General features: G+C 41.5%; 1 protein-coding gene across 1 annotated transcript in view; it reads left to right on the forward strand.

The window, feature by feature from the left end:
* Positions 1-27,450, forward strand: part of B3GLCT (beta 3-glucosyltransferase) — an 86,684-nt gene that overhangs the window by 39,044 nt on the left and 20,190 nt on the right. The window contains exons 6-10 of the mRNA XM_065896331.1: positions 3,369-3,432; positions 9,063-9,182; positions 10,767-10,836; positions 21,024-21,137; positions 23,472-23,571. Of these exons, the coding sequence (XP_065752403.1) occupies positions 3,369-3,432; positions 9,063-9,182; positions 10,767-10,836; positions 21,024-21,137; positions 23,472-23,571 (468 nt within the window). The remainder of the gene's footprint in view (positions 1-3,368; positions 3,433-9,062; positions 9,183-10,766; positions 10,837-21,023; positions 21,138-23,471; positions 23,572-27,450) is intronic.

Consider the following 27,450-nt stretch of genomic DNA (forward strand, 5'->3'; position numbering starts at 1 on the left):
GTCATTTGTGGTTGCTGAAACTTCTGGACTGCTCCCTTGACATTTGAAAGTTCCTTACAATGTAACATGCTCCTTTCCAATGTAGATGCAAGTAGCAGAAAAGTATGCAGAGTGGATGAAGGGAATATTGTTGCTGGAATTGGAAGCGGAGGTGGGTGGTTGTTTGGTGCAGGAGTCCAGCAATGTCATTGAGGGGAGGCTGGATCTCTCTGTCTCTCCGGCTTAGTGCACAGCATCATTTCACCCTAAATCTGGTTTGCTTTGTGCTTTCAAGGCAGTAAGGGCTATGAACTTCTTATTTATGTACAGCAGGAGAGAGCCTCTAACCATGGAATGAAAGTACTTATCCCCAGTCTCTAGGTGGATCCTGTCCAATTAAAGTCAGTTGGGACAGCTTCAGGCCTATACCATCCTCTGCACCGTTAACAGCTGCCGGAACTTCAGTGCATCGGTTGGGATCAAACTAACTCTGACCCTGGAGCCCCTGTTTTGGCCTGAATAATTGATCAAAATCAGAATTCTCTTAGAGGAAGGAAGGAGAGGCTCTGGTTCATGTGGGTACCCAACAGTGCCCACTACGGGAGCGTCGATTCACTGTGTCTCCTTTCCTTGACTTACGGCTGACTTTGTAGGTAGGGCAATGATTTATAGTTACTCAAGTATTTCTTCTGCTCAAGTCACCAGAAAAACTGGTTACTTAAAGACACTTCATGACACTCACTTTCTTAGACTTTCTCACCGAAAATATTTTTGGGGCTAGCAATCCCGCATCAGTGAGTGTTGAATTAACACTGCCCAACATTTCCCAGTGCTCTAGCTACGTGATGTCCTCACGATAGCATCAGTAAAAAAAAAAAAAAAAAAAAAAAAAAACTTGCATCTTTGGAGAAACGCTCATCGATTTTCAGTAAGATGGTTTCTTCAAATAGGTGTTACTACAGAACACCGTTACTGGTTTCCCCTGTTGTTTTTCCATCAGAAAACCTTATCTAGATGTCCTGCAACATCTTGCTCTGTTGACTGTCTCGCACGTGGGACTAGAAGAGTCAGGTAGGGAGTTTTCCTGGTATGGAGTTGAAGGAGCCCTATATTTGTTGCAGGTTTCCGGTCTAGCTGTTTGTGTCATTAGAACTGTGTTATCGGGACATAACTTAGTGCCTTCTAAAAACAGGAAAGCTGAATGTCAAATTCTCTTTTGCCAGGAACTGAATATTTAATGAAGAAGTATTTTCACAAAGTAGTTGGGATTTCTGGCCTTGTTTTTTTTGGCATTGTTGGTTCCTGAAATTAGCGTTTGAAAAGCCCTTGGGTATAGCCCTTGCTTGGTGTATAGAAAAATGAAACCTAGTTCCCACCACTAGGACTGGCCTTTTAAGTCGGGTGAATGCCCCCCTGCACACTTTTAGAACTGGGACTTGTTTGCAAGGTGACTGGGTTAGGCCCCAAGTGTCCCATGAGGCTGACTCATCCATGCGACGTTCGTAATATTGAGGTAACCATCACTGGTTCTGGCAGATTCCACAGGCTGCTAAACATAGCCACTTACAGATGTCAGTGTACATAGTGATTTGTTTCCAGTCAGTCAGTGTTCATCTCAAAGAGATTCTTTCCTCTTAAAGAGTTTCTATCAGTGGCTGTCACATTTTTCTCTAGTTTCCCTCAGAGAAAAATGTACAAGAATTGAATGCGAAAGAAACTTAAAAAGTCAGGAAGAGTAGAGAGCATGTTTAAGGTAACAGTTCAGAGGTGTGTATTGTCTCTTAAGAACGGGTGTGGGCAGCGTGGCCATCTGACAGTGGGTGTCACGTGCCATTGGATGCTGATCGCAATTCTGTGTTCCTTGTCCGTGGCGATAAGCCCAGGTATGACTTTTCTTTTTGTGTGTGTGTTTGGTGTCTGAATGTGGTTGGCTCAGATTTTGAAGGCACTTGGCATGAGTCCAAATCCCCTTAAAAGAGTTTATTCATGAAAACCGGCTCCAGCCAAGCAGAGTTCGAGTTGGACAAGATTCCACACCAGGGCAGAGTTTTCTCTTAATATATGTCAGGAATGTTCTGAGAATGCAGTCTCTCTACGCAGTGCCCTCACCCACTCCTGCCGCTGAGCCGGTGGGCAGGTACTGAGCAGGAATGGAGTAGAGGTTCCATGGGGCTTCTTTCCGAGCTGTGTGCCATCAAGCCACACTCCTACCAACCGTGAGGCCGGTGCTTCATGACTACACGTAAATGATAACCTGTGTCCTCCTTCATCTTTCCTCCGATTAGAGATAAATTTTTGTCTGTGGCTCAACCAGGCTAAAAACTCAGCGAGGACTTTTGAAACTGATGACTAGTTTTCCTTTTCAAATTACCATTATTTCTTTGTAGTTAAAATATTTATTAGGTTCGTCATTGAAACGAGGGTCCCGTCTGTAGCCCTGTAGTAAACGTAAAGCCTGTGGCAGTTCCGTGGTCTTGGTAAGCATGTCGTTCTACCTCCCTCAGCCTGAAATGGAGGAATGTATTGCGATTTGCCCTCATCCCTTCAGATGGCTCACCGAGTGCTCGTTTGGGCCCGGGCGGTGGGTGCTGTTTGGGGTGCAGAGCAGGAGAGGGGCGCAGGGGGCTCGCCGTGTGTGATGAATGGGGCTGTGCTTCCCACTCTGGGGGCAAAGGAAGTTTCCATTTATTCTCGTGGGCAGGTCTGGACACCCTTGAATTCGGTCTTGGAGAAAAGGTTGCCAGGTAGAGGTTGGGTCGGGGCGAACTGGCCGCCGTGTGGCCAGGAGCGCGCTTCAGGGGAGGCTGGTGCATGCTGGGGAGCGGGGGCTCTAGAGCCGGGGCCCAGGGGTCTGGGCCTCTCTTCTGTGTTGAAAAGAGCCATTAGGGCTTTTCTGAAGCAAGAAAATGACTTGAAACTGTTATTCTTTCCCGAAGCCACATGCTTTCTCCCCCAGGAAACTCCACAAACTGTAATTCATAGGGTCCTTAAAAGTAGGAGACTGAAAAGTAGCAACTTCTGTTTCTCTATCAGGCAGGCTTTTCTCTTTTCCTTTTCTTTCTCTGTCATTATTTAGTCAAGGATTATCAGGAGTCAGCACACTCCGTGGCTTTTTAAAAGACATGTATTGTATCGTATTGTGTTTTATGTTATTTTCCAGATGTTGAATAATGAACACTACGTTTGCAACAAGCCTTGCATTCGTGTCCTGGTCCGCAAATAATTGTGTTTTCATCGTCCTTTGCCTCAAGGAAATTAAACTCTTATTTTTGTCTTAACATTTATATTTTTATTTGTTTTCAAACATTAGAAAGTCTCAAGAATGTGTTCTTCTTGTTGGATGCTTTTTTGGTTTTTTTCAAAAAACTCAAATTGTCTCTATTTTCTAGGCTTACCAAGAGATTGAAGAGCGAGTCCCTGAAATCCGACTTTACAATAGATTTAAAATATGAGGTAGGTCATTATTTGTTTGGTTAAAGGTCTTTGTAATCAAGAATTTGTGTCTTTTGATACAAAAGGTGTCTTGTGTTCCCTGAAAGGTGCATCCCCTTCGCCACTCACATCCATATTTCCCCAACGAGGAAATTGCACTTGCTACAGTCTGTGAGGGCCTTCTTCTTTAAGCCCATTTTGGTCATGTAGGTGGAGAAGGAACAGTGGAGAAAACAGTTGTGTCTGTGATTCTTTATCCTTTGTTTCTAAGCTAGGTGGATGGGTCCAGAGATGGATTTTTAAAAACATGTCAAAATGTTAGTAAAATACCTCTGGTCTTTTTTTGTGCTTTGGTTGCACGTATGTCTTCAACATGTCTCTTGTGCTGGACCCTGTGGAGCAGAATTGGGCCAGCTGGTCCCCCAGCACCCTGGCATTTAGTGGACATCTGTGACCAGTCGTCCTGGAGGCAGGTGGCGGGCGTCCCGTCCTTAATCCATTAATCTCTCCTGAATCATCATCAAGAAGGTCTCTTCATGCGTACATCTGACTGCCTGAAACAGACCTGCCTTTCCCTCTGTAGGAATCTGTATTTTAGGACATTGGGGCCAATCATGACTCAGTCCAGCAGTGCTGGTAGCCTGCCAGGAGTGAAAAGGGCACTCACAAGATTTTAATTTGGGGAGTATTTCTAAATGATGAAATAGGTTATTTGAGGAGAAATATTCATGTTAAAAATCATTCTTTTCCACAGAAGGGAAAGAATGACTAGTTGAAAGCCAGGGTCTGTCTAGATTTTTTTTTTTTTTTGCGGTATGCGGGCCTCTCACTGTTGTGGCCTCCCCTGTGGCGGAGCACAGCCTCCGGACACGCAGGCTCAGCGGCCATGGCTCACGGGCCCAGCCGCTCCGCGGCATGTGGGATCCTCCTGCACCGGGGCACGAACCTGCGTACCCTGCATCGGCAGGCGGACTCTCAACCACTGCGCCACCAGGGAAGCCCTGTCTAGATATTTTTAATGAAAAGTCAGCTCAGGTATAGATACCCAGGTTTGGGAGTCTATGAAACATTGAATAACATACCAAAAAACCCTCTAACATACATGAAAGGTATAAAGATCAGTCAGAATATCTATGCTTAAGAGATTGAACTTGATCAGTTGCTTGGAGGCTACCTGTAAGTATCTCCCCAGGAGGGTCCCCCTTCATTCTAACGAGAGTCAACAACTTTCTTGAATTCTCTCCCTCGCCCCCTTTTCTTCATATTTGATCACATATGCATGTATCTCTGAATAATATGTAGTTTTGCATCCTTCTGGCCTTTATATAAACAGAACTGTACCCTGAATAATGTTCTAATTTGAAAGTCATCCGTGTTGATGCGTGTGGCTTTCATGAACTATTGTCACTTTGTATAACTGCCTCTCCCAGGACCACACCACAGTGTGTTTGCCCAGTCTGCTGGTCGTGGGCCTCCGGGTTGCGACTGGGTTTTGCTGTCGCAGTCACCAGCTCTGTGACTATTTTTGACATGTGTCACGATGATCCTCTACAAGAATTTCTCTAGGACAGAAGCTTTTAAACTGTTTTTTGACTGTGACCGACTTTAAAAAATACATTTTCCATTGTGGCTCAGTATATTTGTGTGTTGTTATTGATTTCTAACTTAGTATGATGGGTCTATATAACAGTCATTTGAAATATTTTTAGGTTTGCTTAATGGCCTAGTTCCTGTTCACTTTTCATAAATGGAGAAAAGGATGTGTGTGCTCTGATTTGGGGGTGGTATAATATTCTCTTTCTGTCTGCTAAAGAACAAATAGATTAATCAGTTAATCTGTTGTGCTTTTCACATATTTTATTTCCTCCCTCTCTGCCTTTTCCTACTTCCGTTTTGTCTGCTTGACCCGTCATTTGCTAAGGGAGGAATGTGAAAGTCTTCCACAATAGTGGTGACAGTGTCTCCTTGTGGAGCTGCCAGCTCTTTCTGTTTATACTCTGAGGCTATGTTAATTAGATGCATTCAAGTTTAGAATTGTTACCTCCTCCCGGTAAATGTATCTTTATCTCTAGTAATGCTCTTTGCCTTAGCATTTACTTTGTTGATAGAACACTTCTATACTAGCTTTCTTTCGGTGTTTGCTTCATCATTGTTTTCCACTTTTTTCTTTCAATTCTTTTGTGTCCTCTTTTGACGCATCTCTCTTAAAGAGGACGTGTTTGTTTTTTTCTCCCAGTTTGACAATCTTTATCTTCAAACCATGTAGCAAATTTACATTTTTCATGCTTACTAACACTTTTATTTTATCCTTTGTCTCCCATTTTTTTCTTTTGAAAATTTCCTTGCTTTCTTTTAGATTTTTTAAATTTTGATTCCATTTTTTTCCCCTCCTCTGTTATTTTTGAAGTTCATTCTCAATGTCTGTTCCTTAATGGTTGTTTTAAATGCAGTAAGTCCCCTACATACGAACCTTCAAGCTGCGAACTCTCAAAGATGCAAACGTATTATAAACCTGTTACAGTGCAGTACTATATGGCCGATTGCGTTAGTTGGGTACCTAGGCTAACTTTGTTGGCCTTACGAACAAATTGGACTTACAAACTCGCTCTTGGAACGGAGCTTGTTCGTATGCAGGGGACTTACCGTACTTTAACATGTACAGTAAGTGGCTAATTAATCAATAGCCTAAAAATCTAAGGGCCTGAGCATAACAACTCTGATTATCCCTCTCCCAGTTTTTATGCTCTTTTGTCCAGTATTTTTGTTCTTTCTTTTTTTTCAACCCTGCAACTCAGATATTGTCCTTCCTTACTTTATACAGTTAAATGATTTGTATTAGCTTAACCCTGTATTTGCCGTGTCTGTGCTCACTATTCTGTTTTGCTTCTTGGACCTGCCAATGGGGATCATTTTTATTCTTCCTGAAGTATATCCTTCAGAATTTCCTTTTTCGTGACGTGGCAAATTCTCCGTTTTTTGTAATTTTTTTTACCTTAAAAATTCTCTGGTGGCGCAGTAGTTGAGAATCTGCCTGCCAATGCAGGGGACATGGGTTCGAGCCCTGGTCTTGGAACATCCCACATGCTGTGGAGCAACTGGGCCCGTGAGCCACAATTACTGAGCCTGCGCGTCTGGAGCCTGTGCTCCGCAACAAGAGAGGCCGCGATAGTGAGAGGCCCGCGCACTGCGATGAAGAGCGGCCCCCGCTTGCCACAACTAGAGAAAGCCCTCGCACAGAAACGAAGATCCAACACAGCCATAAATAAATAAATATATAGGGACTATAAATAACTAAAAAAATAATAATTTATTTCAGCTTTGTTCTTGAGACATAGTTGCATTGTGTGTACAATTCTAGGTTGTGAGACATTTTCTCTCATCACAATACTGTTCCCTTGTGCTCTGGCTTCTGTTACTGCTGTTGTGTTAGGAAATCAACCGCCACTCTTACATGGTTCCATTGTCAGTAATCTGCCGTTTCTCTGGCTGCTTTTAAGATTGTTCTTTGTCTTTGGTGTTCTGCAGTTTCACTGTGGTATATATATGTCTAGGTGCAGACTTTTTTTTTTCTAACCCTGCTTAGAATTCATTGGGCCTTTTCTATAATAGGATTGTTAAGCAATCCTATTTTTCTTAAATTACATTTAAAAAAATTTCTCAGCCATTGTCTTTTCAGCTGTTTTCTCATCCCCTCTGTTATCTCCTTCTGGAACTTTAGATATATGCTAGAAGTTTGAACTTCTCTTCTACATTCCCCATCTCTGTTTCTAGCTGGGCTACATTTCAAATAACTTGGAGGACTTTATCTTTTAGTTCCCTAGTTTTTATTCAGCTGTGTCTAATATGCTGTTTATCCCCACCATTAAAATGTTCATTTTAAGCATTGTATTTTTCTTCTTCTTCTTCTTTATTTTTTTTTGGCGGTACGCAGGCCTCTCACTGCTGTGGCCTCTCCTGTTGCGGAGCACAGGCTCCGGACGCACAGGCTCAGCGGCCATGGCTCACGGGTCCAGCCACTCCGCGGCATGTGGGATCTTCCCGGACCGGGGCACGAACCCGTGTCCCCTGCATCGGCAGGCGGACTCTCAACCACTGCGCCACCAGGGAAGCCCTAAGCATTGTATTTTTCACATCTACAAGTTCTAGACATTTCTTTTTCAAATTTGGTCTCTTGTACAATCTTTCAGAAATTTTGCTCATGTTTTTTTTTGGTACGCAGGCCCCTCACTGCTGTGGCCTCTCCCGTTGCGGAGCACAGTCTCTGGACGCGCAGGCTCAGCGGCCACGGCTCACGGGCCCAGCCTCTCTGCGGCATGTGGGATCCTCCCGGACCGGGGCACGAACCCGTGTCCCCTGCACTGGCAGGCGGACTCTCAACCACTGCACCACCAGGGAAGCCCCCTTGCTCATGTTTTAAAGTTTTTCTTTTCTTTATAAAAATATATGAAACAGTCATTTTCTATTCTGCGCTTGATCATTCCAATCCCCAAAGTCTTCTGGGCCTGAGCAAGCTGTGTCTGCTGGCTCTTGCCCATCATCTCGTCTCTTTATACTACTTTTTGTGATTGTTCCGAGTACTTTAGCTCCTTGGGAACTGTGGCTGTTCCCCGTCCTATATTAAGGTTGTGGGCTCCTCAGTAAGGATTTGTATTAGTTTTTGCCGGCTGCTAGAGGCTCAGGCTGACTTAGGGCCACTTTAAATTACTCCGAGGTGTTTCTGGAACACGTAGGTGACAAATGAGGGAGGCCTGCCTTTGGTTACAGAATCTCAGGATATCTGGAGATGATTTTTCCCTCCATCTAGTGCCAGTTTTGGGGCTTTGCTGTTAGACACGCCCCACCTTGGGCAGGTCATGGGCTTTATTCTCTTAACATGCATCAGAACCTTGGCATCCTCAGAGCCCCGCTGATACCTACTGGGGAAAACTACCCTCAGTGGCCTTTTTCCTCAGGTTCTCACTTTCCATTTTTGTCCTCATAAGCTCCACATTTTTGTGCCAAGTTAGCAATACATTTAAAATGCTTTGAAAAATATTTTATCTCGATATTTTTAGATATTTTCAGCCAGTCGGTTTTTCAGGGTATGTAATTACCATCCTGCAGGAAACCAGAGTCATGATATTTCCTTTTATCTTTCTCTGTGATGTTTTAGAATCCCTGAAATAGCTTCCCTAAAATTGCTTATGACAATGTGGAATTTTTTGGAGGTCAGAATACTGATTCTTAATTAATTGTTTACGGTTAATAAAAGATTAGATTGCTCCACATGGAATTACTCTTTTTGTAAGTAAAAAAACCCCAAAGGGCTTCCCTGGTGGCGCAGTGGTTGGGAGTTCGCCTGCCGAAGCGGGGGACGCAGGTTCATGCCCCGGTCTGGGAGGATCCCACATGCCATGGAGCGCCTGGGCCCGTGCGCGTCTGGAGCCTGTGCTCCACACGGGAGGGGCCACAACAGTGAGAGGCCCGCGTATTGCAAAAAAATAACCAAAAAAAAACACACAAAAAACTGTTGAATGCTGACGTATTGATGTGGTTCAATTTAATATTCTCTAGAGAAGGTAAGGTCTGCTTGCCCTTGAGATGTTTCATACCTTCGTGGACCTGTGGTGCTGGTTGAGAGCTTTCATTCACGCCGGTTTCCTGTGTGACAGATCGCTCTCTACATCTGGGACAGAGGTGATGGACCGCCCCTCACTCCTGTGCCTGAGTTTTGTACAGACGGGGTGGACTCTTCCTGTGCCACCGCATTTCATTCTTTTCTACCGCTTTGCGTAAGTAATGAAAGGACAGCTTCCTCGTGTGTCAAAGGAAAACATACATGCTGTGCACAATGTTGTCCTAGCACTTTCCATCCTAAAAAACCCCAACATCTGCCATGTGCCACGTGAGAACTATGTATCATGTTTCTGGGGATACTGGCCCTATAAGGTGAGCACTGTCGTTACCCTGTTTTGCACAAGAGAAGAGAGCAGGGTGGCACTGAGAGCTGCGGAGGTGTAGCCTGGAGTCATTTCTTTTGTTGAAGATGTAGCATGTAGCTGTTGGAATTCCTATTCTATTTCCTAGCAAGGCAATCTCAGACATTTCCCGTTATTCCTAAGCCTTCTCCTTGAGCCCACCCCCTTTACTTTCTCAGCCAGTGACCTCACTTTGATCTCACCTGAGACTGTGTAGAACTTTTAGAATTAACCTACTTGTTAGGGTAGACCCTTGGACCAGTCCCCAGGATGGGCCTGAAGACCCCGGGACTCAACTGGGTAGTTAACAATCCTTCCTCATAATGAAAAATATATTCACTACCTCAAACGTTGTCTGTTATTTTCAGGTCATTGATACAGAAGTCTGTGTGTTGCATTTTCAAAGAGGAGTACATGTACACACAGACACACACACACACACTGCAACAGTGGGAGAGAATCTGTACTGTTGGCACAGTTCCTGAGAGGGAGATGTCTTTTTAGACATTATGCTTGCTTGTTCTTTAATGTCCTCCTGGACAATCTGGAGGGGTTGACCTCCTAGTGCCTTGAGTGACATGACAAAACTGCAGTTACGTGTCGCTATAAACCAGCCCCAAATGATGCAGAATTAGGATTGAGTATCACTGCAGGGCTAAGATAGCGATAAAGGGGCCAGAACACACCGCCCAACCCAGCTCCCTCCGTGAAGTGCCCATGGCCTGAGTGTGGATTGTCCGCAAGCCCCTCCGTGAGCCCCTTCATCTGAGTGATCGGCTTGGGCTGGAACCAGGGCAGGGCTCCAGGCTCCTCCAAAGCGTTGGAAGTTATCCTGCCTTTGGCAGAGGACAGAACATCGCTGTTGCCTAGATTTGGGTAGACGATAAAGGGCCATAAAAATACTTTAACATCAAAGTAAGGCTGGGCCCCCAGAAGGGAGTCATCTCTTATTTTACACTAAAACACCCCCCTACTTCTCTCTCCCTTTGACAAAAATCTTCACCAGCTGGAAAAAGGAAAGGGAAGGTAGCCAACATTTACTGGGTACCTGTGATGCGCTTAATAAATAGTAGTAATAAAGCAGCCGTACGGGTGGTTGGTTATTATCCTAATTTCCTAAATGAGCAGATGGAAGTTTAGAGAGCTGAGGACACTCGTCCAGGTGACATAGTGGAAATGCTGACCCGGGATCCTGGTGCCGGTCTTGCTGAGCAAATGCTTTGTGGTCAGCAGAGCTACAGTTCCTTTTTTCCCCTAAAACTTAATCCTGGAGACAAGTGTGATGTCCCTGACTTTGGTGAATTTGAACTTGAGAGCATGTGAGACCTAATGTGGACATGCAGTTAAGACACGTTGACTCACGTATGCATATATTTTTCTTTTTTTTTCTTTTTTTAGGGAAATCCAGTGAAGAAGAAGGATATTTTTGTTGCAGTAAAGACATGCAAGAAATTTCATGGTGACAGAAGTATGTTTTGGGTTATTCATTTTTATTGAACTTTAAAAATGCAAACTGCCTTTAAAAAAACAGTACAAACCAGATATAAACTCAACCTAAATAAAAGGGACAATGACAAATGTGCCATTGAAGTAGAAGCAGTTATTTAATCAGTATTCTTCATCATACCACTTCAGTCACCAAGATCAATTAGAAAAGACAATTTTGTATTGCAACATGAGTGGTCATAGCCCTTCTAAGGACTGATTAGAGCAGTATTTTAAATTGGAAATGGAAAAGCTCAGCTGTGGCAATCTAGGAGACAGTTAGTGAATAACAATCCATTTTGCAAAACAATGTCCTGTTATGTCCAAGTGCAGTCTCTGAGCTGTATGAGTACGAGAGGGGATTTCAGGGTAACAGAATGCCAAAAAGAATGTTTTTCTAACACTGTTCCTTCTTTTTATATTTATTTCAAATGCACACATCAGAACTTTTAAGTAAGGATATGTATTTGCTCACATGTAGATATATAGAGAAAAGAAAAATGTGCCTTACAAGCAATGGTTCCTTCTTAAAGAAATCCTGCATGTATTGATAGATGAATGTTGTTTTTATTCAAATTGTTGGTTTCATTTCAGAATTCTACTAAGTTATTATGATACTGTTTTTTAAAAAGCCTACCTTAAATATAAATACATAATTTATCTCTTTTTTCACCTTATTTCAAGCAGCACTTTTCTGAAATTGAAGATTAGACAGTCTTTTGCATTTTCTAATTTTAGCACATATTTTAATTTTTTCCATGAACAAACTCAGTTTCACCAAGAGTGTGATATTTATAGAGGAGAGATTTCTAAACCAGCTGTCTTTTTTTGTGGGATTAGAGCTATGTGGGGAGTTCATTTATATAATTTATGTGATAATATATTTACAAATTATATTTTAAAGGGGATCATATTTTCCAAATAAAAGAAAATTATAATTTGGGATTAAAGTGTTTAAGACACTGACATAAATTCAAATCTTGTTATAGTCAACACTATCTTTAAAGTACATTTACTATAAACCTTCATGGTTACCTAAAATAGTCATGATAAATTCTAAGTCCTATTAAATCAGCCTAAATAAACATATACATTCATTATATGAGTCCTAAAATACTATCAAAAATCAATATAGCACTTAAAAATTTCATTTATCATAAATTTAACCAAGATTTAATATTCTTTTGTCTTTTTCATAATCTGTAAGGGCTCTGAAGGATGATTTTTTTTTAAAGTTTCTTTTATTTATTTATATATATATTTTTGGCTGCATTTTGGGTCTTTGTTGCTGTGTGTGGGCTTTCTCTAGTTGCTGCGAGGGGGGGCTACTCTTTGTTGCGGCGTGCGGGCTACTCATTACAGTGGCTTCTCTTGTGGAGCACGGGCTCTAGTCACGCAGACTTCAGTAGTTGCAGCATGTGGGCTCAGCAGTTGCAGCACAGGGGCCCTAGAGCATGCAGGCTCCAGCAGTTGTGGCATGTGGGCTCAGTAGTAGCAGCGTGCAGGCTGATTAGTTGTGGCTCGTGGGCTCTAGAGCACAGGCTCAGTAATTGTGCATGGGCTTAGTTGCTCCACATTGTGTGGGATCTTCCCGGACCAGGGGTTGAACCCGTGCCCCCTGCATTGGCAGTGTAGGATGGTTTTTGACAAACACCTTTCATTAAAAAAGTATGAAGGCACTGCAGAAATACAAAGGATCATGAGAGATTACTACAAGCAACTCTATGCCAATAAAATGGACAACCTGGAAGAAATGGACAAATTCTTAGAAATGCAAACCTGCCAAAACTGAATCAGGAAGAAATAGGAAGTATGAACAGACCAATCATGAGCACTGAAATTGAAACTGTGATTAAAAATCTTCCAACAAACAAAAGCCCAGGACCAGATGGCTTCACAGGCGAGTTCTATCAAACATTTAGAGAAGAGCTAACACCTATCCTTCTCAAACTCTTCCAAAATAGAGCAGAGGGAGGAACACTCTCAAACTCGTTCTATGAGGCGACCATCAACCTGATACCAAAACCAGACAAAGATGTCACAAAAAAAGAAAACTACAGGCCAGTAGCACTAACAAACATAGATACAAAAATCCTCAACAAAATACTAGCAAACAGAATCCCAACAGCACATTAAAAGGATCACACACCACGATCAAGTGGGGTTTGTCCCAGGAATGCAAGGATTCTTCAGTATATGCAAATCAGTCAATGTGATAAACCATATTAACAAATTGAAGGAGAAAAACCATATGATCATCTCAGTAGATGCAGAGAAAGCTTTTGACAAAATTCAACACTCATTTATAATAAAAACCTTCCAGAAAGTAGGCATAGAGGGAACTTACCTCAACATAATAAAGGCCATTTATGACAAGCCCACAGCAAGCATCATTCTCAATGGTGAAAAACTGAAAGCATTTCCACTAAGATCAGGAACAAGACAAGGTTGCCCCTCTCACCACTATTATTCAACATAGTTTTGGAAGTTTTAGCCACAGCAATCAGAGAAGAAAAAGAAGTTAAAGGAATCCAAATCAGAAAAGAAGAAGTAAAACTGTCACTGTTTGCAGATGACATGATATTATACGTAGAGAATCCTAAAGATGCTAGCAGAAAACTATTAGAGCTAATCAATGAATTTGGTAAAGTAGCAGGATACAAAATTAATACACAGAAATCTCTTGCATTCCTATACACTAATGATGAAAAATCTGAAAGAGAAATTAAGGAAACACTCCCATTTACCATTGCAACAAAAATAATAAAATTCCTAGGAATAAACCTACCTAAGGAGACAAAAGACCTGTATGCAGAAAACTGTAAGACACTGATGAAAGAAATTAAAGACGATACAAACAGATGGAGAGATATACCATGTTCTTGGATTGGAAGAATCAACATTGTGAAAATGACTCTACTACCCAAAGCAATCTACAGATTCAATGCAATCCCTATCAAACTACCACTGGCATTTTTCACAGAACTAGAACAAAAATTTCACAAATTCTATGGAAACACAAAAGACCCCACATAGCCAAAGCAATCTTGAGAAAGAAAAACAGAGCTGCAGGAATCAGGTTCCTGGACTTCAGACTATACTGCAAAGCTACAGTAATCAAGACAGTATGGTACTGGCACAAAAACAGAAATATAGGTCAATGGAACAGGATAGAAAGCCCAGAGATAAACCCACGCACATATGGTCACCTTATCTTTGATAAAGGAGGCAAGCATATACAATGGAGGAAAAACAGCCTCTTCAGTAAGTGGTGTTGGGATAACTGGAGAGCTACATGTAAAAGAATGAAATTAGAACACTCCCTAACACCATACACAAAAATAAACTCAAAATGGATTAAAGACCTAAATGTAAGGCCAGACACTATAAAACTCTTAGAGAAAAACATAGGCAGAACACTCTATGACATCAATCACGTCAAGATCCTTTTTGACCCACCTCCTAGAGAAATGGGAATAAAAACAAAAATAAACAAATGGGACCTAATGAAACTTAAAAGCTTTTGCACAGCAAAAGAAACCATAAACAATACGAAAAGAGAACCCTCAGAATGGGAGAATATATTTGCAAATGAAGCAGCTGACAAAGGAGTAATCTCCACAAGCAGCTCATGCAGCTCAATACCAAAAAAACAACCCAATCCAAAAATGGGCAGAAGGTCTAAACAGACATTTCTCCAAAGAAGATATACAGATTGCCAACAAACACATGAAAGGATGCTCAACATCACTAATCATTAGAGAAATGCAAATCAAAACTACAATGAGGTATCACCTCACACCAGTCAGAATGGGCATCATTAAAAAATCTACGAACAATAAATGCTGGAGCGGGTGTGGAGAAAAGGGAACCCTCTTGCACTGTTGGTGGGAAGGTAAATTGATACCACTATGGAGAACAGTATGAAAGTTCCTTAAAAAACTAAAAATAGAACTACCATACAACCCAGTAATCCCACTACCTGGCATATTCCCAGAGAAAACCATAATTTAAAAAGTCATGTACCACAATATTCATTGCAGCTCTATTTACAATAGTCAGGACATGGAAGCAACCTAAGTGTCCATCAACAGGTGAATGGATAAAGAAGATGTGGCACATATATACAATGGAATATTACTCAGCCATAAAAAGAAACGAAATTGAGTTATTTGTAGTGAGGTGGATGGACCTATAGACTGTCATATAGAGTGAAGTAAGTCAGAAAGAGAAAAACAAATACCATATGTTAACATATATATGGAATCTAAAAAAAAAAAAAAAGACGTCTGAAGAACCTAGGGGCAGGACAGGAATAAAGACTCAGATGTAGAGAATGGACTTGACATGGGGAGGGGGAAGGTAAGCTGGGACGAAGTGAGAGAGTGGCATGGACGTATATACACTACCAAACGTAAAATAGATAGCTAGTGGGAAGCAGCCGCATAGCACAGGGAGATCAGCTCGGTGCTTTGTGTCCACCTAGAGGGGTGGGATAGGGAGGGTGGGAGGAAGGGAGACGCAAGAGGGAAGAGATATGGGAACACATGTATATGTATAACTGATTCACTTTGTTATAAAGCAGAAACTAACACACCACTGTAAAGCAATTATACTTCAATAAAGACGTTAAAATAAAAAAAAAGTGTCAAGGGAAATGAACTAGCTACTTTCTTTTTTTTTTTTTTTAAACAGCAAGCAGAAGTGCTCAAATTGATTTACTTGATCTTGAAGCTGCATTTGGAGTACAGTATCAATGTTAGGAATGGGGGTGGTAGTATTTTCTCTTTAGGAACACATTTTTCAAGTTGACAGTAAAGCCCTAAAATTAGGGACCATCCCTGTTGTAGTTTTCATGTTCTACAGAAATGAAAAAAGAAAGTTTGCTAATTTTAATGTCATTTATAATAATCTAGTTTATTGCTTGCTTCACTGTGCATAAGGTTGTGATAATCCTTTCAGGTATCTATCAAATGCTTTTATATTTAAATTTTGAGTCGAAGGTCTTTAAAAATGATAAAATCTTCGAAGCCTGTTAGGAGCATTAAAACCAAGCCTCCCCAAACCAGCCCTTAATTTGCATCTGGGATCACTGCAGCCTGAGACCTAAGAGGTATTTTGCGGATGTCACAGCCGAGTTGCTGTGACAAGCCATTTTTAAACTTGGACCTGTTTGTTTGACAAGATAAGTCTAGGCAGCAGGATTTTAGGGGCTCTGAGGTCCATTTTGCTTGATGGAAGTGAAACCTGCCTGGGCCAGTGGGCTCTGCTCCTCGTTTTGGAAATCTAGTCCAGTCAACCAGCTGGCCCAGAGAATTATCCAGTAATCGTTTTAGTTTCAGTGAGAACGCCAGAGTAGCTGCTTCTGACGGCTAATCTTTTTTTTACATTTTCTGGTGTGTTTTTCACATATATTCTATCATCTGATTTCATGTTGACAGTCCTTGCGATGTGGTCATTATTTTTATTCGCTTGATATCATAGAGAAAGCTGCCTTTGGGTTGAGACACAAATAGCTTGGCATCTTGTAGACTGAGCAGGGGAGCTGGGGCTCAGGGTTTCTGGCTCCAAATCCCCAATTCTTTCTGCCACAGAGAGTTGTGCTGCACTGTCTGTGGATGTATTATAAATCTAATGCTTGATAAATAGTATTTGATAGCGGTGTTGATGCTCTGCTGTGCTCAGGGTCAGTGTTGACGCGGCCAGAAGCTGTGGCAGGAGGCTTTTTGTTTTCAGGAGCAGGAGGGGTCGCCAGGAATTCAAACCCACAGATGATTTCAAATATACACTGAGCTGGGAATTCAGATTCCCATCTTGTCCTCACATATTACTGCTTTATTCAAGCAGAATACACGGACTGGGGGGGTTGTTTTCTTTTTTCTTTCTGTATGCACTCTGGTAGAAACACTTGAAGTTACAAAAACCAAATGACAGTGAAGGAAAAAACAAACACAGACAAGACTGTATTTATCTGTGAGGAGTTGAGAGCTGGCTACACAGTGACTTCTCCGAGGCAGGCTCTCACTGTGTGTGCGCTGCCCTTGGTTCCGAGCGTAGGTGGACCCTAGCCATGGCCCCTACTCCTGGCTCCTCCAGGGACGAGGGTGAGGGATGAAACATTCTGTTTAAGGCTGTAGTCAAGGCAAGGGAACATATACAGTGAACTCATTTTTCATACTCCTTTGGAAAAATTGATAATAAAGCCAAGTTCCAAAATTAGAAAAAATGATTTTACATCTTGTAATTTTTTTTTTGCCCAACAGTGAAACAAGCGTTTCGATAACTGCTTGTGTCTTGATTCTGATTTAGATGAAATAAAGCAACTTAGGACACAGCAAAAATATACTCTATCTTTTGGCTTAAGAAAGAAATACACATCGACAGTATTGGAACAGCAGTGCTGGCTGACATGCAAGCAGTTGGTAGGGTTTTAAAGAAACTTTGAAGGTATTACATAAAGTGATGAACTGCCACAGCATGTGAAGTTATGTTTAAGCAAGGAAAAGATCTCTGGAGTTCAACGTTCCGCCTGGTCACTTCCTCCTGGGTTATGTGTTTTTCCTTGTGTGACATGAGCTGTCAGTGAATGTTACGGATTTTCTCTGTGTCCTCCTGCCACGCGGTTCCCACGCGGGTCTCAGATACCACGTGGCAGCCACCGTTTCTGTTCGCGGTGGGTTGAGGTGTTTCTCCTCCTGCGGTCTCCCTCTCATTAAAGAGGTTAAATTACCATTTGCTCAGCCTTTAGTTCCTTTTCACAGCTTCCTGAGCTCCTAAAAAGAAACACTTTACTCCTTTCAGAATTAAAAAAAAACCCTGTTTGCTATCTTCACTGTAGTGATCTTTCCTCTAGGTCTGAACACACTTACTCTGAAGAGTGTGTGGTAGCCGTGTTCCGTCTGGTAGGTACCATGGTGCAGTCTGCTCACTGAAAACATGAGGGTTTGAAGGAAAATGCGGCCAGCTAGCAGGCCACACCCCGTGTTAGATGAAGTGAGTGCATGAATTATTAAGGAGAGTTTGGTTCTCCCCTGGCTGCTGCGCAGATGAAGACGGGCCAGACTGCCCTGAACTGCTGTGTTAGGTCAGCCAGGAGGGGGGCTCTTCCGTCTTCCAGATGCCTCATCTCTAAACCTGGGAATCACAGCACACGCTTGGTGCTGTCGCTAAGTCTCTCCCTGAGAAGAGAAGAGAAACCAGGGCTTTACTTTGTGGTCATACTGAGACAAAAGGTGCGTTTGTTAATTGAAAACAGTAGACTCCTTAAATCAAAACCATCATGCACAATTGACTGGGTGGCAGATTTTGTACAGGGCTCAAGTGTCAGTTATTTTCACTTGTAGTCAGTTTCGCACGTCAGTTCACTGGGAGTAAAAGTGTGTTCTGTGCCTCTTAGGGAGATGCATCTCCTGCTTCCAGGCTTTAAAGCCATGTGGAAGACGTATGCCATCTGGGCAGAGGGTTTTTTAAAATAGTACAGTTTTTACTTTGCCCCAATTTTAAATTAACTTGTGGCAAACATTCTGGAAAGAGGCATTCACTATTGTTTTATTATGTGGGAGAAAGTATGCTTCTCTGTATTGAAAATGAGATAGTAGATCACATAACTATATTGAAGTATTTTCTCCAAGTTTAATATCTTTAGGAATCTAGTGCCTCAATACAATATGAAATATATTATAAATAATAGAATGAATTCAATTTAGGATTCAAACAGTCACAATAAAATAGACCAATATTGTTAAAGTTTTAAGTAGTTTTGAATCAACTCTGGTTGCAAATAGTCTTCACCTGCTGTTGTAGGAGACAGCCTTACTTTACAAATGCACAGGTGTTACAGTGATAAGGGGACAGATGATACACTGCTGGATGCTTTTGGTGTTAGAGTCTCAGAACACATTACTGTGTTGAAATGGTTTGTCTATTTTCAAATGATTGGTAATGGTGGTACCAGTCTTGTACCAAAGGATGAATCGTTGATAAGAATAAAACCTTCCTTTAAACTAATTCCAAAAAGAGCCCTTGGCCTTTTGTTGGAATTCTGACAAAACCCAGTCCTCAGTCTGCTATTTATTGAGCACCTACTATGTCCCTGGCCCTGTGCGGGGTGTTGGGCACTGAGTCTAACAGTAATTCTTACCTTTAGTGACATTTCTGTTTCATCTGTTTCAAACGAAAACTGGAAGCAAGTAGTTAGGTGTAGTGAAGAGCTAACTCACACTTGATTTTGATTTTAACTTCATTCAAATTAGAGAATTGAGAAGAAATGCCTGTCCTGTTTATTAAAGCTCTTAGAGCAAACAGAATCTGAAGGCTAAAGGCTGAGGAAAGTGCAAGCAGAATTTGCAGGACCCCGGTGCTGGGACCCAGGGAAATTCTTGGCCTTTCCTCACAGCTTCTTCCCGTTATGCAGTGGAGGACATTTTACCCAAGAGTGCGACCACTAGCGGCTGCAGGCTGCGGGGAGCCTTGTCTGGGTAAGTCCTGCTTATTATACGCAAAGCAAACTGCCACTGCAGGGCCAAGGTTGGTTTTTGTTGTGCTGGAATTTGGACAGAGTAAGGATTTTTCTTTTTTTTCCCCCTCAGCGACCTTATCTATTATTTACTGCATCTTTGTCCATTCTGGTATGGAGAAATCTTTATATCTGCCTTTTTATGATTGCAGAAGAATTGCATTTTAATGTATAAAAAGAATATTTAGTGGCTTAAAATACGCAATTTGGCGATGACTATAGCAAATGTCCAGAACTCATAGGTCTTTTTCTTTTTTAAAAGCTGGTCAATAGTGGCATATAAAATGGTGCACTTTTGTTTTTTCTGTGTAAGGGCTGTCTGAGTTTCTCTCCCAGTTTGCTGACTAACATAGGTAGACACTTAAATTTGGCATTGCATGGGTAGTTTTTGCATATCATTTATTTTTATTTAGATTGGGAAAAAGGGAAAGATAAGTGATCTGATAAAGTCTCAAAATATTAACTGAAGATGTGGTTCATCAGAGTTGAGATTCTTAAATCAACAGAAGATAAAATCTAGATATGATCTTTTCTATTAAAATAACAGTGGAAACCCCTTCTTAAAATTTAGAGATGCAGATAGTAACTTAAAAAAAGTACAGGGGCTTCCCTGGTGGCGCAGTGGTTGAGAGTCCGCCTGCCGATGCAGAGGACACGGGTTCGTGCCGCGGTCCGGGAAGATCCCACATGCCGCGGAGCGGCTGGGCCCGTGAGCCACGGCCGCTGAGCCTGTGTGTCCGGAGCCTGTGCTCCGCAACGGGAGAGGCCACAGCAGTGAGAGGCCCGCGTACCACAAAAAAAAAAAAAAAAAAAAAAAAAAGAACAGAAGAAAATAATTACTGGGATAAGTTGGTCAAGTTAATTAATATCAAACAGTGATCAAGCAGATTTCTGTGTCAGGTGTGGAGACACAGCTACCTTTGAGCATCTCACCCTAAAATACAGAAAACCAGGAGAGTTTTCTGCTGTTTGTGTTCACTGTATTAAAATAACTTATCTGTTGATGATAGAGTTTTAGAATCTGCAACGGTTCTCAGTCTTATTTTTCCACATCTTCCCAAAGTGCCGCTCAGTAACGTCAGCCATCATATGCAGTGATTCTCAGGGGTAGGGTCATGCCCTTTATAGGGTTGGGTGGTCCTGTAAGAATCTTCGGGCAGAGATATGTGTAGTTTGAAAAGGTCCCCCCTCCACCGCGAAGGAGGCAAGTTTACATCTCAGCTACAACCACATACAATATTCCAATCTTTAGGAGTAATTATATTTCCCCCCTCAAAAGCATTTAAGAAGTCCAGTTGTGAATTTTAAATAAAGCAGCCTATTGGGAAAAGAGAAAAATTAATTAAAGTTAAAATTAATGTAAACACAATAGTATAATCAGACTAGAAAATTTATCCTTATATGGAGGCAGTGTATTTATCACCAGCAATGAGAAGTGCTCGGCTCTAGAGTATATGTGAAAATGCCTCAAGAAGAGGATTTTATTCCTATGCTGTTGGCATTTCTCAGGGTAGAAAGCAAGCTCTTAGTCTTGAGACACCTGAAGAAGAACAAGTAATGCTTCCCTTCCTTTATAGGTGGTTATCCCGCCGCTTTGAGATTCCAGGCTTCCTAGATGCCCGTGCCAGTGACGGTCCCCTCTCTCATTTTTTCAGTCCCCATCGTAAAGCAGACTTGGGCGGGGCAGGCAGGTCACATCGAATACTACAGCGATTACGCAGACAGTTCTGTTCCGACGGTGGATCTGGGAATTCCTAATACAGAGAGAGGTGAGTCCTTAGTTCTGACGACTCTTATTCAAAATGTCCATTCTGGGGAATTCCCTGGCGGTCCACCAGAGTCCAGGTTTGGACTCTGTGCTTTCACTGCCGTGGCCTGGGTTCAATCCCTAGTTGGGGAACTAAGACCCGGCAAGCCATGCGGCGACCCACCATCCCACCACCAAAAAAAAAAAAAAGCAAAATGTCCACTCTGTAAATATAGTAAATTAAGATAAAAATGAAATATTTTATAAATAGTATAATTTTTGCCACTTGTAAGTTTCTTTCTTTCCTTCCCTCACATCGTTACCCATGGATGTGGGCGGATTCTTGCAGTTTAAGTGCTTTTAGTGCTAACAAAGTTTACAAGTTTTCAGTCAGTTTACAAGTTTCAGTCAGATATGATTGACGCACATGACAACTGTGCATATGACAGGGTTTAAGAATAGATTTCTTCGTACCTTCATACATCACTGTGGCCATGATGGGGTGTCCAGAGTTAATTTATCATCTTCCCATACAAAGCACCTCCTCATTTAATTTTAGCCATTTATCCAGCCAGGACTGTTACCCAACTGCTGCATGCCAGCCATTGGTAGATACTGAGGGAAGCAGGAATGAAGCTGACCGTTTCCATCCTCCTGAAGCTTATGGTCTGTTGTGGTCTAGGACGCATTTTGCTTGTACTTCTGAGAGCACTTAACCACATTCTATATGGGCTATACGTAGTATAAGCTCATATATGTATCCATATATATTAATATTTTAATTAGTAAATTGTTGGAAGTATACCTGCTTTTCTCTTCAGATTGCAGGCTTTCTAATTCAAAACATTTTTTATTTCAAAAAAAATGGAAGTAGAAATTTGGCCACCTCACGTTCAGATGCTCTTTGTTCATCTTAATTTTTTTTTTTTTTTTTTTTTTTTTTTGCGGTACGCGGGCCTCTCACTGCTGTGGCCTCTCCCGTTGCGGAGCACAGGCTCCGGACGTGCAGGCTCAGCGGCCGTGGCTCACGGGCCCAGCCGCTCCGCGGCACGTGGGATCCTCCCAGACCGGGGCACGAACCCGTGTCCCCTGCATCGGCAGGCGGACTCTCAACCGCTGCGCCACCAGGGAAGCCCTGTTCATCTTAATTTTTATCCAGTGTTCCTGCCATGTTTTTTCTTTAGTTTTCTGGTTTCTCCAAACCCTTTTATGAAAGAAAAAAAAAAAAGTGAGTTGCTTATCTTGTTCTATAATTTATCTTGATTATTTTATGGTAGTGTTGCTTATATGCCCTGATTGATAAAAGTACAGTGTAGACCAGATGTCATTCCTGTAGTTCTCAGTTATTCTGACAAGGTTAGTAAACATATCACTAAGTCTGGCTGTTTTGGAAAAATGATTTTTGTTTGAATTTTTTTGTTTGTTTGTTTTTGTAACCTTGCTGTTTAGACTTTGACTATAATAATCACGTATTTGTTGATGCACTCCTTACTTGATTTCTTTATTTTTAGTCTGACCTTATTATTGCTCACATTTATATTCTACTTTATCCAAAAGGAATTTGAGGTGGCTTTCAAAAATACATACTAAAATGGTTAAAAATACATAAAGAGATCAAGAATAAGGAAAATAAAGGTTAAATCAAGTGGTTTGTTCTCTATTGTGTCACCAAATACTTTGTTGAAAAGAGGGGCTTATTCTTTTTTATCGACTTGAGTTCTCTTCCCAAGCATTCCATTGCTACCCTGGCCCCAGCATTTTCCATTAAAGCTTTGATATCCGTTGGCATCTAAGGGACTGTGCCTCTGTCTTACTCAGTACCGTATCTTTAGTGACATCTGAGAACTGGCCACCATGTCTGGCATATTAGAAACTTAATAGCAAATATTTACAAAATAAATAACTGAAGGTGTAATCCTGTACTTTTGCACCATTGTTTCCCTAAGGTTGTGATGCTCGAGCTTCTAATATTTCCCTTCAGAATAAGCAGATCTAAGGAAAGATGGCCAGGCTCCCGTAGTTTCTTCGAGGCTTACAACTTTCTTGTATGTCTGACGTGAAGATACTAGTCCTACCTGTACTTGACCTTGTGTAATTCCCCTCACCTCTCTAGGTCTTCAGTCCCTCATGCGCGAAATGAATGCCTTTGATTTCATGATCTCTAATGTTCTTCCTGGTTCACTATGTCTACGGAAATCAGAGAAGGATAATTTTTAAAATTTCAAATTCTTAAGGTGCATGTCAGTGTTTACACTTTTACTTACAACACTTTAAAACTAAAATAATGTTTCCAAATGAATTATATATGTTTTAAGGAAAATAATGCATTGTTAAGTTTTCTTCTCACCTTTCCTAGGTCATTGTGGAAAGACATTTGCCATTTTGGAAAGATTTTTGAATCACAGCTATGACAAAATAGCATGGTTAGTCATTGTGGATGATGACACATTAATAAGGTAAGGAGTCATCCCTGTCCTAGGGTGGCTTTAAATTCTACATATACTCATAGTCAGAAATGGTGATGGGTGCTTCTGCTGCCAGCCAAGATGGAGTAACAGGGACTGGATTTACCCTCCCATCTGAAATAACCCCCCAAAAAGGACACAATATATGAAATAAGTGTTTTTAAGACACTGATATTAGGCAACAAACGACAGTCATCAATGAGACACATGAAGCAAATGAGGTGAGTCCTATGACTGCCCCAGCTAACTGTCGTAGGGAGTTTCCACGTCCCTGCTCAGGGAGGGGAACCCAGGTGGAATCCAGCTGAGCCCTTGAGTTGAAGTGATGATGCTGAGAGTCTGGGGAGACCAAGGCCGTTAGAGTTAGCAGGACAGAGCACTGGAAAGGAGAGAGCTGCACAGGAAGAGAACACTGCAGATCTGTGGAGGGGCGCCTTAAGTATTCAGTAGAGTTTAGTCAGTGCATATGTATGAGGAAACTCCTGGAGGCTGGAGAAAGAACCAACCAGAGTGATTAGAGGGGGTGGTGCCCACCACTCTCAGAGGGCTGAGTATGGTACCTCTTCCCACCAGCCAGACTGGAAAACCCTTGATTCACAGGTATTGGGTAGAGTTTGTAGAAGGGTCTTGCTTTAATAGTGGGAAATAGCTAACCCTAGACTAAGCAGTGCTTTGGTCAGGCCTAACAAATACTAAAGCAAGACCCCCAAGGACCAAACTGTTTCTAAGTAACTGGCTTGCATCCAAGAACAAACCTCAAGAATATTTATAGAAACACAAAACATCTAGCACCCAACAAAGTAAAATTCACAATGTCTGTGTTTGAAATGGAGGAAGCAGTGAAATCTAACACATGTATAATTGGAGTCCCTGATGGACGAAAATCAAAAGAACAGAAATAATATGTAAATTACCAGAAATAAAAGAAGACCTTAATTTATATCTTGAAAGGGCCTAGTAGGTCCCAGGGAAAACTGACCTGGGATCATCAGCTTCTTCACATCTCCTAGTAAAACTGTTAGATTTTGATCATAAAGTCCTCTGAGTCTCTAGGCAAAATGATGAAATAATCTAAAGACCAAGAAGATTAGACTGGTGTCAGACTTCTCAAAATAACATAAGAAATATGGTAACAGTGGAGGAACATTTTCAACAAAGAAATTGTGACTCACGGATTTTATACGCAGTTAAGATGTTCTTCAGTATTGAGGCTACAGAAAAGGTTCTCAGTACATAAACTCAGGGAATAGTGTACACACGTGCCCTTCCTAAGGAATATATTGATATTAGGGAAAGAAGTTCATGCAACTAAGATGAAATTTGGGTAAAACGACTGATGGTGAGCATTTCATGTATTTAACTTGTAGCACTAAAAGCACAACAGGGGTGGGGACATGGGTAAATAACAGTATGTGAATGTTATATGTCCTGACAAAGTATTCAACTTAAAAAAAAAAGGAAGGAAAAAGGACAATAGGATAAGATCATGGCCTATTGTACAGGTAATGGATGGAATTCAAAGGATACCGATGTAAAACTGACAGACCAAGTAAGAAAAAAAGCATGGTAAGACATGAAAAGTTAAATAGAACATAAATACCAGGAAAAGAAAACTTTCTAATATCCAGAATGTTAGTAGATAAAGAAACACAGTACATACAGTATAATATGTATAATAATTCAAACCTAAAATAATTTTAGTGTTGAAATCAAACATCAGTCATATCACAAAATGTGCGTGGGTTTAAATCCCCTAATAAAAGAACAAACTTTTCACATTGGCTCATAAAACAAACCCTAACCCTATGCTTTATATGAAAGATACATAATCATTTAAGAAGTCTAACAGTAAAGGGATGGATAAGGTTTGCCAAGCCAGTGGGAACAAAAAAGACAAAAAAATTCAATTCCCAACTCAACAAGTTAAGAAAAGAATCACAAAGTCAACCCCCCCAAAACAAAATAATAATGAAGATAAATGCAGAAATTATGAGGTAGAGGTCAAAAAAGCAGAGGATCAAACTAATGAACCAAAATTTTGGTTCCTTTAAAAAAAAAAAAGAAATCAAATTGTATTGAGTGATTTCCAGAAGATACCATTACATGGAAAAAGCCAAGTGCACAAGAATGTATTCAGTTTGCTTCCCTGTATGGAAGAAAGAGGGGGAAATAAAACATACCCATGTAGACTTACCTGTACAAAAGACAGATGGACAGATAAGCCAGAAAACCATGAAGTAGTTTCCAAACGGGTGGATGGGAGGATCGGGTAGATGGAGTGGGGGGTGTGTGTGTGTGACCCTTTGCTGAGTTTATCTCTTAGTTTAGTTTTGACTTTGGGAAGCATGCTAATGTTTTACCTATTGAAAAATAAAATAAATCTGTAAGGATGAGAAAAATCAACAAGGATGAGGAGAAGGCTGAAACAAATGAACCCAACTGCATTTCAAATGAAAACATATCACACTACAGGGAAAGTATAACTAAGGCAAATACGGCTGAAGACAGGATTTAGAGACACACCTTCAGTCGGGTGGGAAGGAGGGGGGCATGTCAGACAACTCCTGAGTTTTCAGTCACCGTGTGGGTGAAGCAACTCTGAAGGCATTTTAGGTACACTATAGGGCGGAGTAGGTGAGTAAGTGTTGGTTGGGAACCGTGGTGCTCACTGTGGGAGGATATGGGACGGGCCAGGTCAAGGAAGAGGCCTAAGGTAGAGCTGGAAGATTGGAAGTGGAGAAATCTGCAAGAATTCATCATTTCTGTGAGACTCATGATTGCCAAAGTGTGTGTGTGTGTGTCACGCACGCACACACACACACACACACACACACACCTTCCTAGTCCTTCCCACCAAAGAAGACCAGAAGCAAAGATACCCCCGTAGCCCTGAGCAACTAATGACTGGAACTGATACTGCTACTTTCCTACTAAAAGGCACCAGTCTCAGAGAAATCACTGATTTAAAGGTTGAGGCAAGGAAGATACAAGAAGATATTTGGAACATTCTTTTTTATACCAGAGAGTAAGGAAGTGCTTAGAAAAAAAAAGAAAAGTGCATGTCAAGAGGACCCGGAAGTGAGCTTAGAAAGGTTCTCTTTGGCAGCATCTGCGACGAGAGCGTCAGTATGATTAAGGACGGTAATGGATTATCAACCATTAAAATTAGGAATCAGGGAGTCCATGCTTATGATAAAGAAAGAAATAAGTAAATGAGGCAGATCATAACCTCATTGAGGAGGTTATGAGGCACTCATAAATGAGGCACCATAACAAAATATCACAGACTGCGTGGCTTAAACAACACACATTTATTTCTCACAGTTTTGGAGGCTGGAAAAGCCCAAGATCAAGGTGCTGACATGGGAGGTTTCTGAGGCATCTTCTGGTGTGAAGGTGGCCTCTGGCCTGCTGTGTGCTCACGTGACCTCTTCTTTGCGTGCCATGGGGAGGGCGCCCTCTGGTGTCTCTTCTTATAAAGACACTAATTCTGTCACGGCAGGGTCCTACCGTTAGGACCTCTTTTAACCTTAATTACCTCCTTATAGACTCCATCTCCAAATACGGCCACATCCCCGATTAAGGCTTCAATATGTGAATATTTTGGTTGGGGGCATAATTCAGTCCGTAACAGGCGGGCTCTAGCTAGCAGGTTAACGAGGGGTTCTGACTGATAAATGTGGAGTGATGATGGAGCTGGAAAAGTCATCTCTTTGTAACCAGCACAGTAAAGATGGATTCAGGCAAGAATCATTAACGGATGCTAAACTCGGGGTGAATTTTGATGAGGACCAGTATATTTGCTGGCTGTTAAAGTGTCTGCCTGGAGCCTGAGAAATGGCGAAGGGAAAACTAAGTGTCCAGGGGAGA

The sequence above is a fragment of the Phocoena phocoena genome, chromosome 18 (genome assembly GCF_963924675.1).
Source record: "Phocoena phocoena chromosome 18, mPhoPho1.1, whole genome shotgun sequence".
Classification (NCBI taxonomy): Eukaryota; Metazoa; Chordata; class Mammalia; order Artiodactyla; family Phocoenidae; genus Phocoena; species Phocoena phocoena.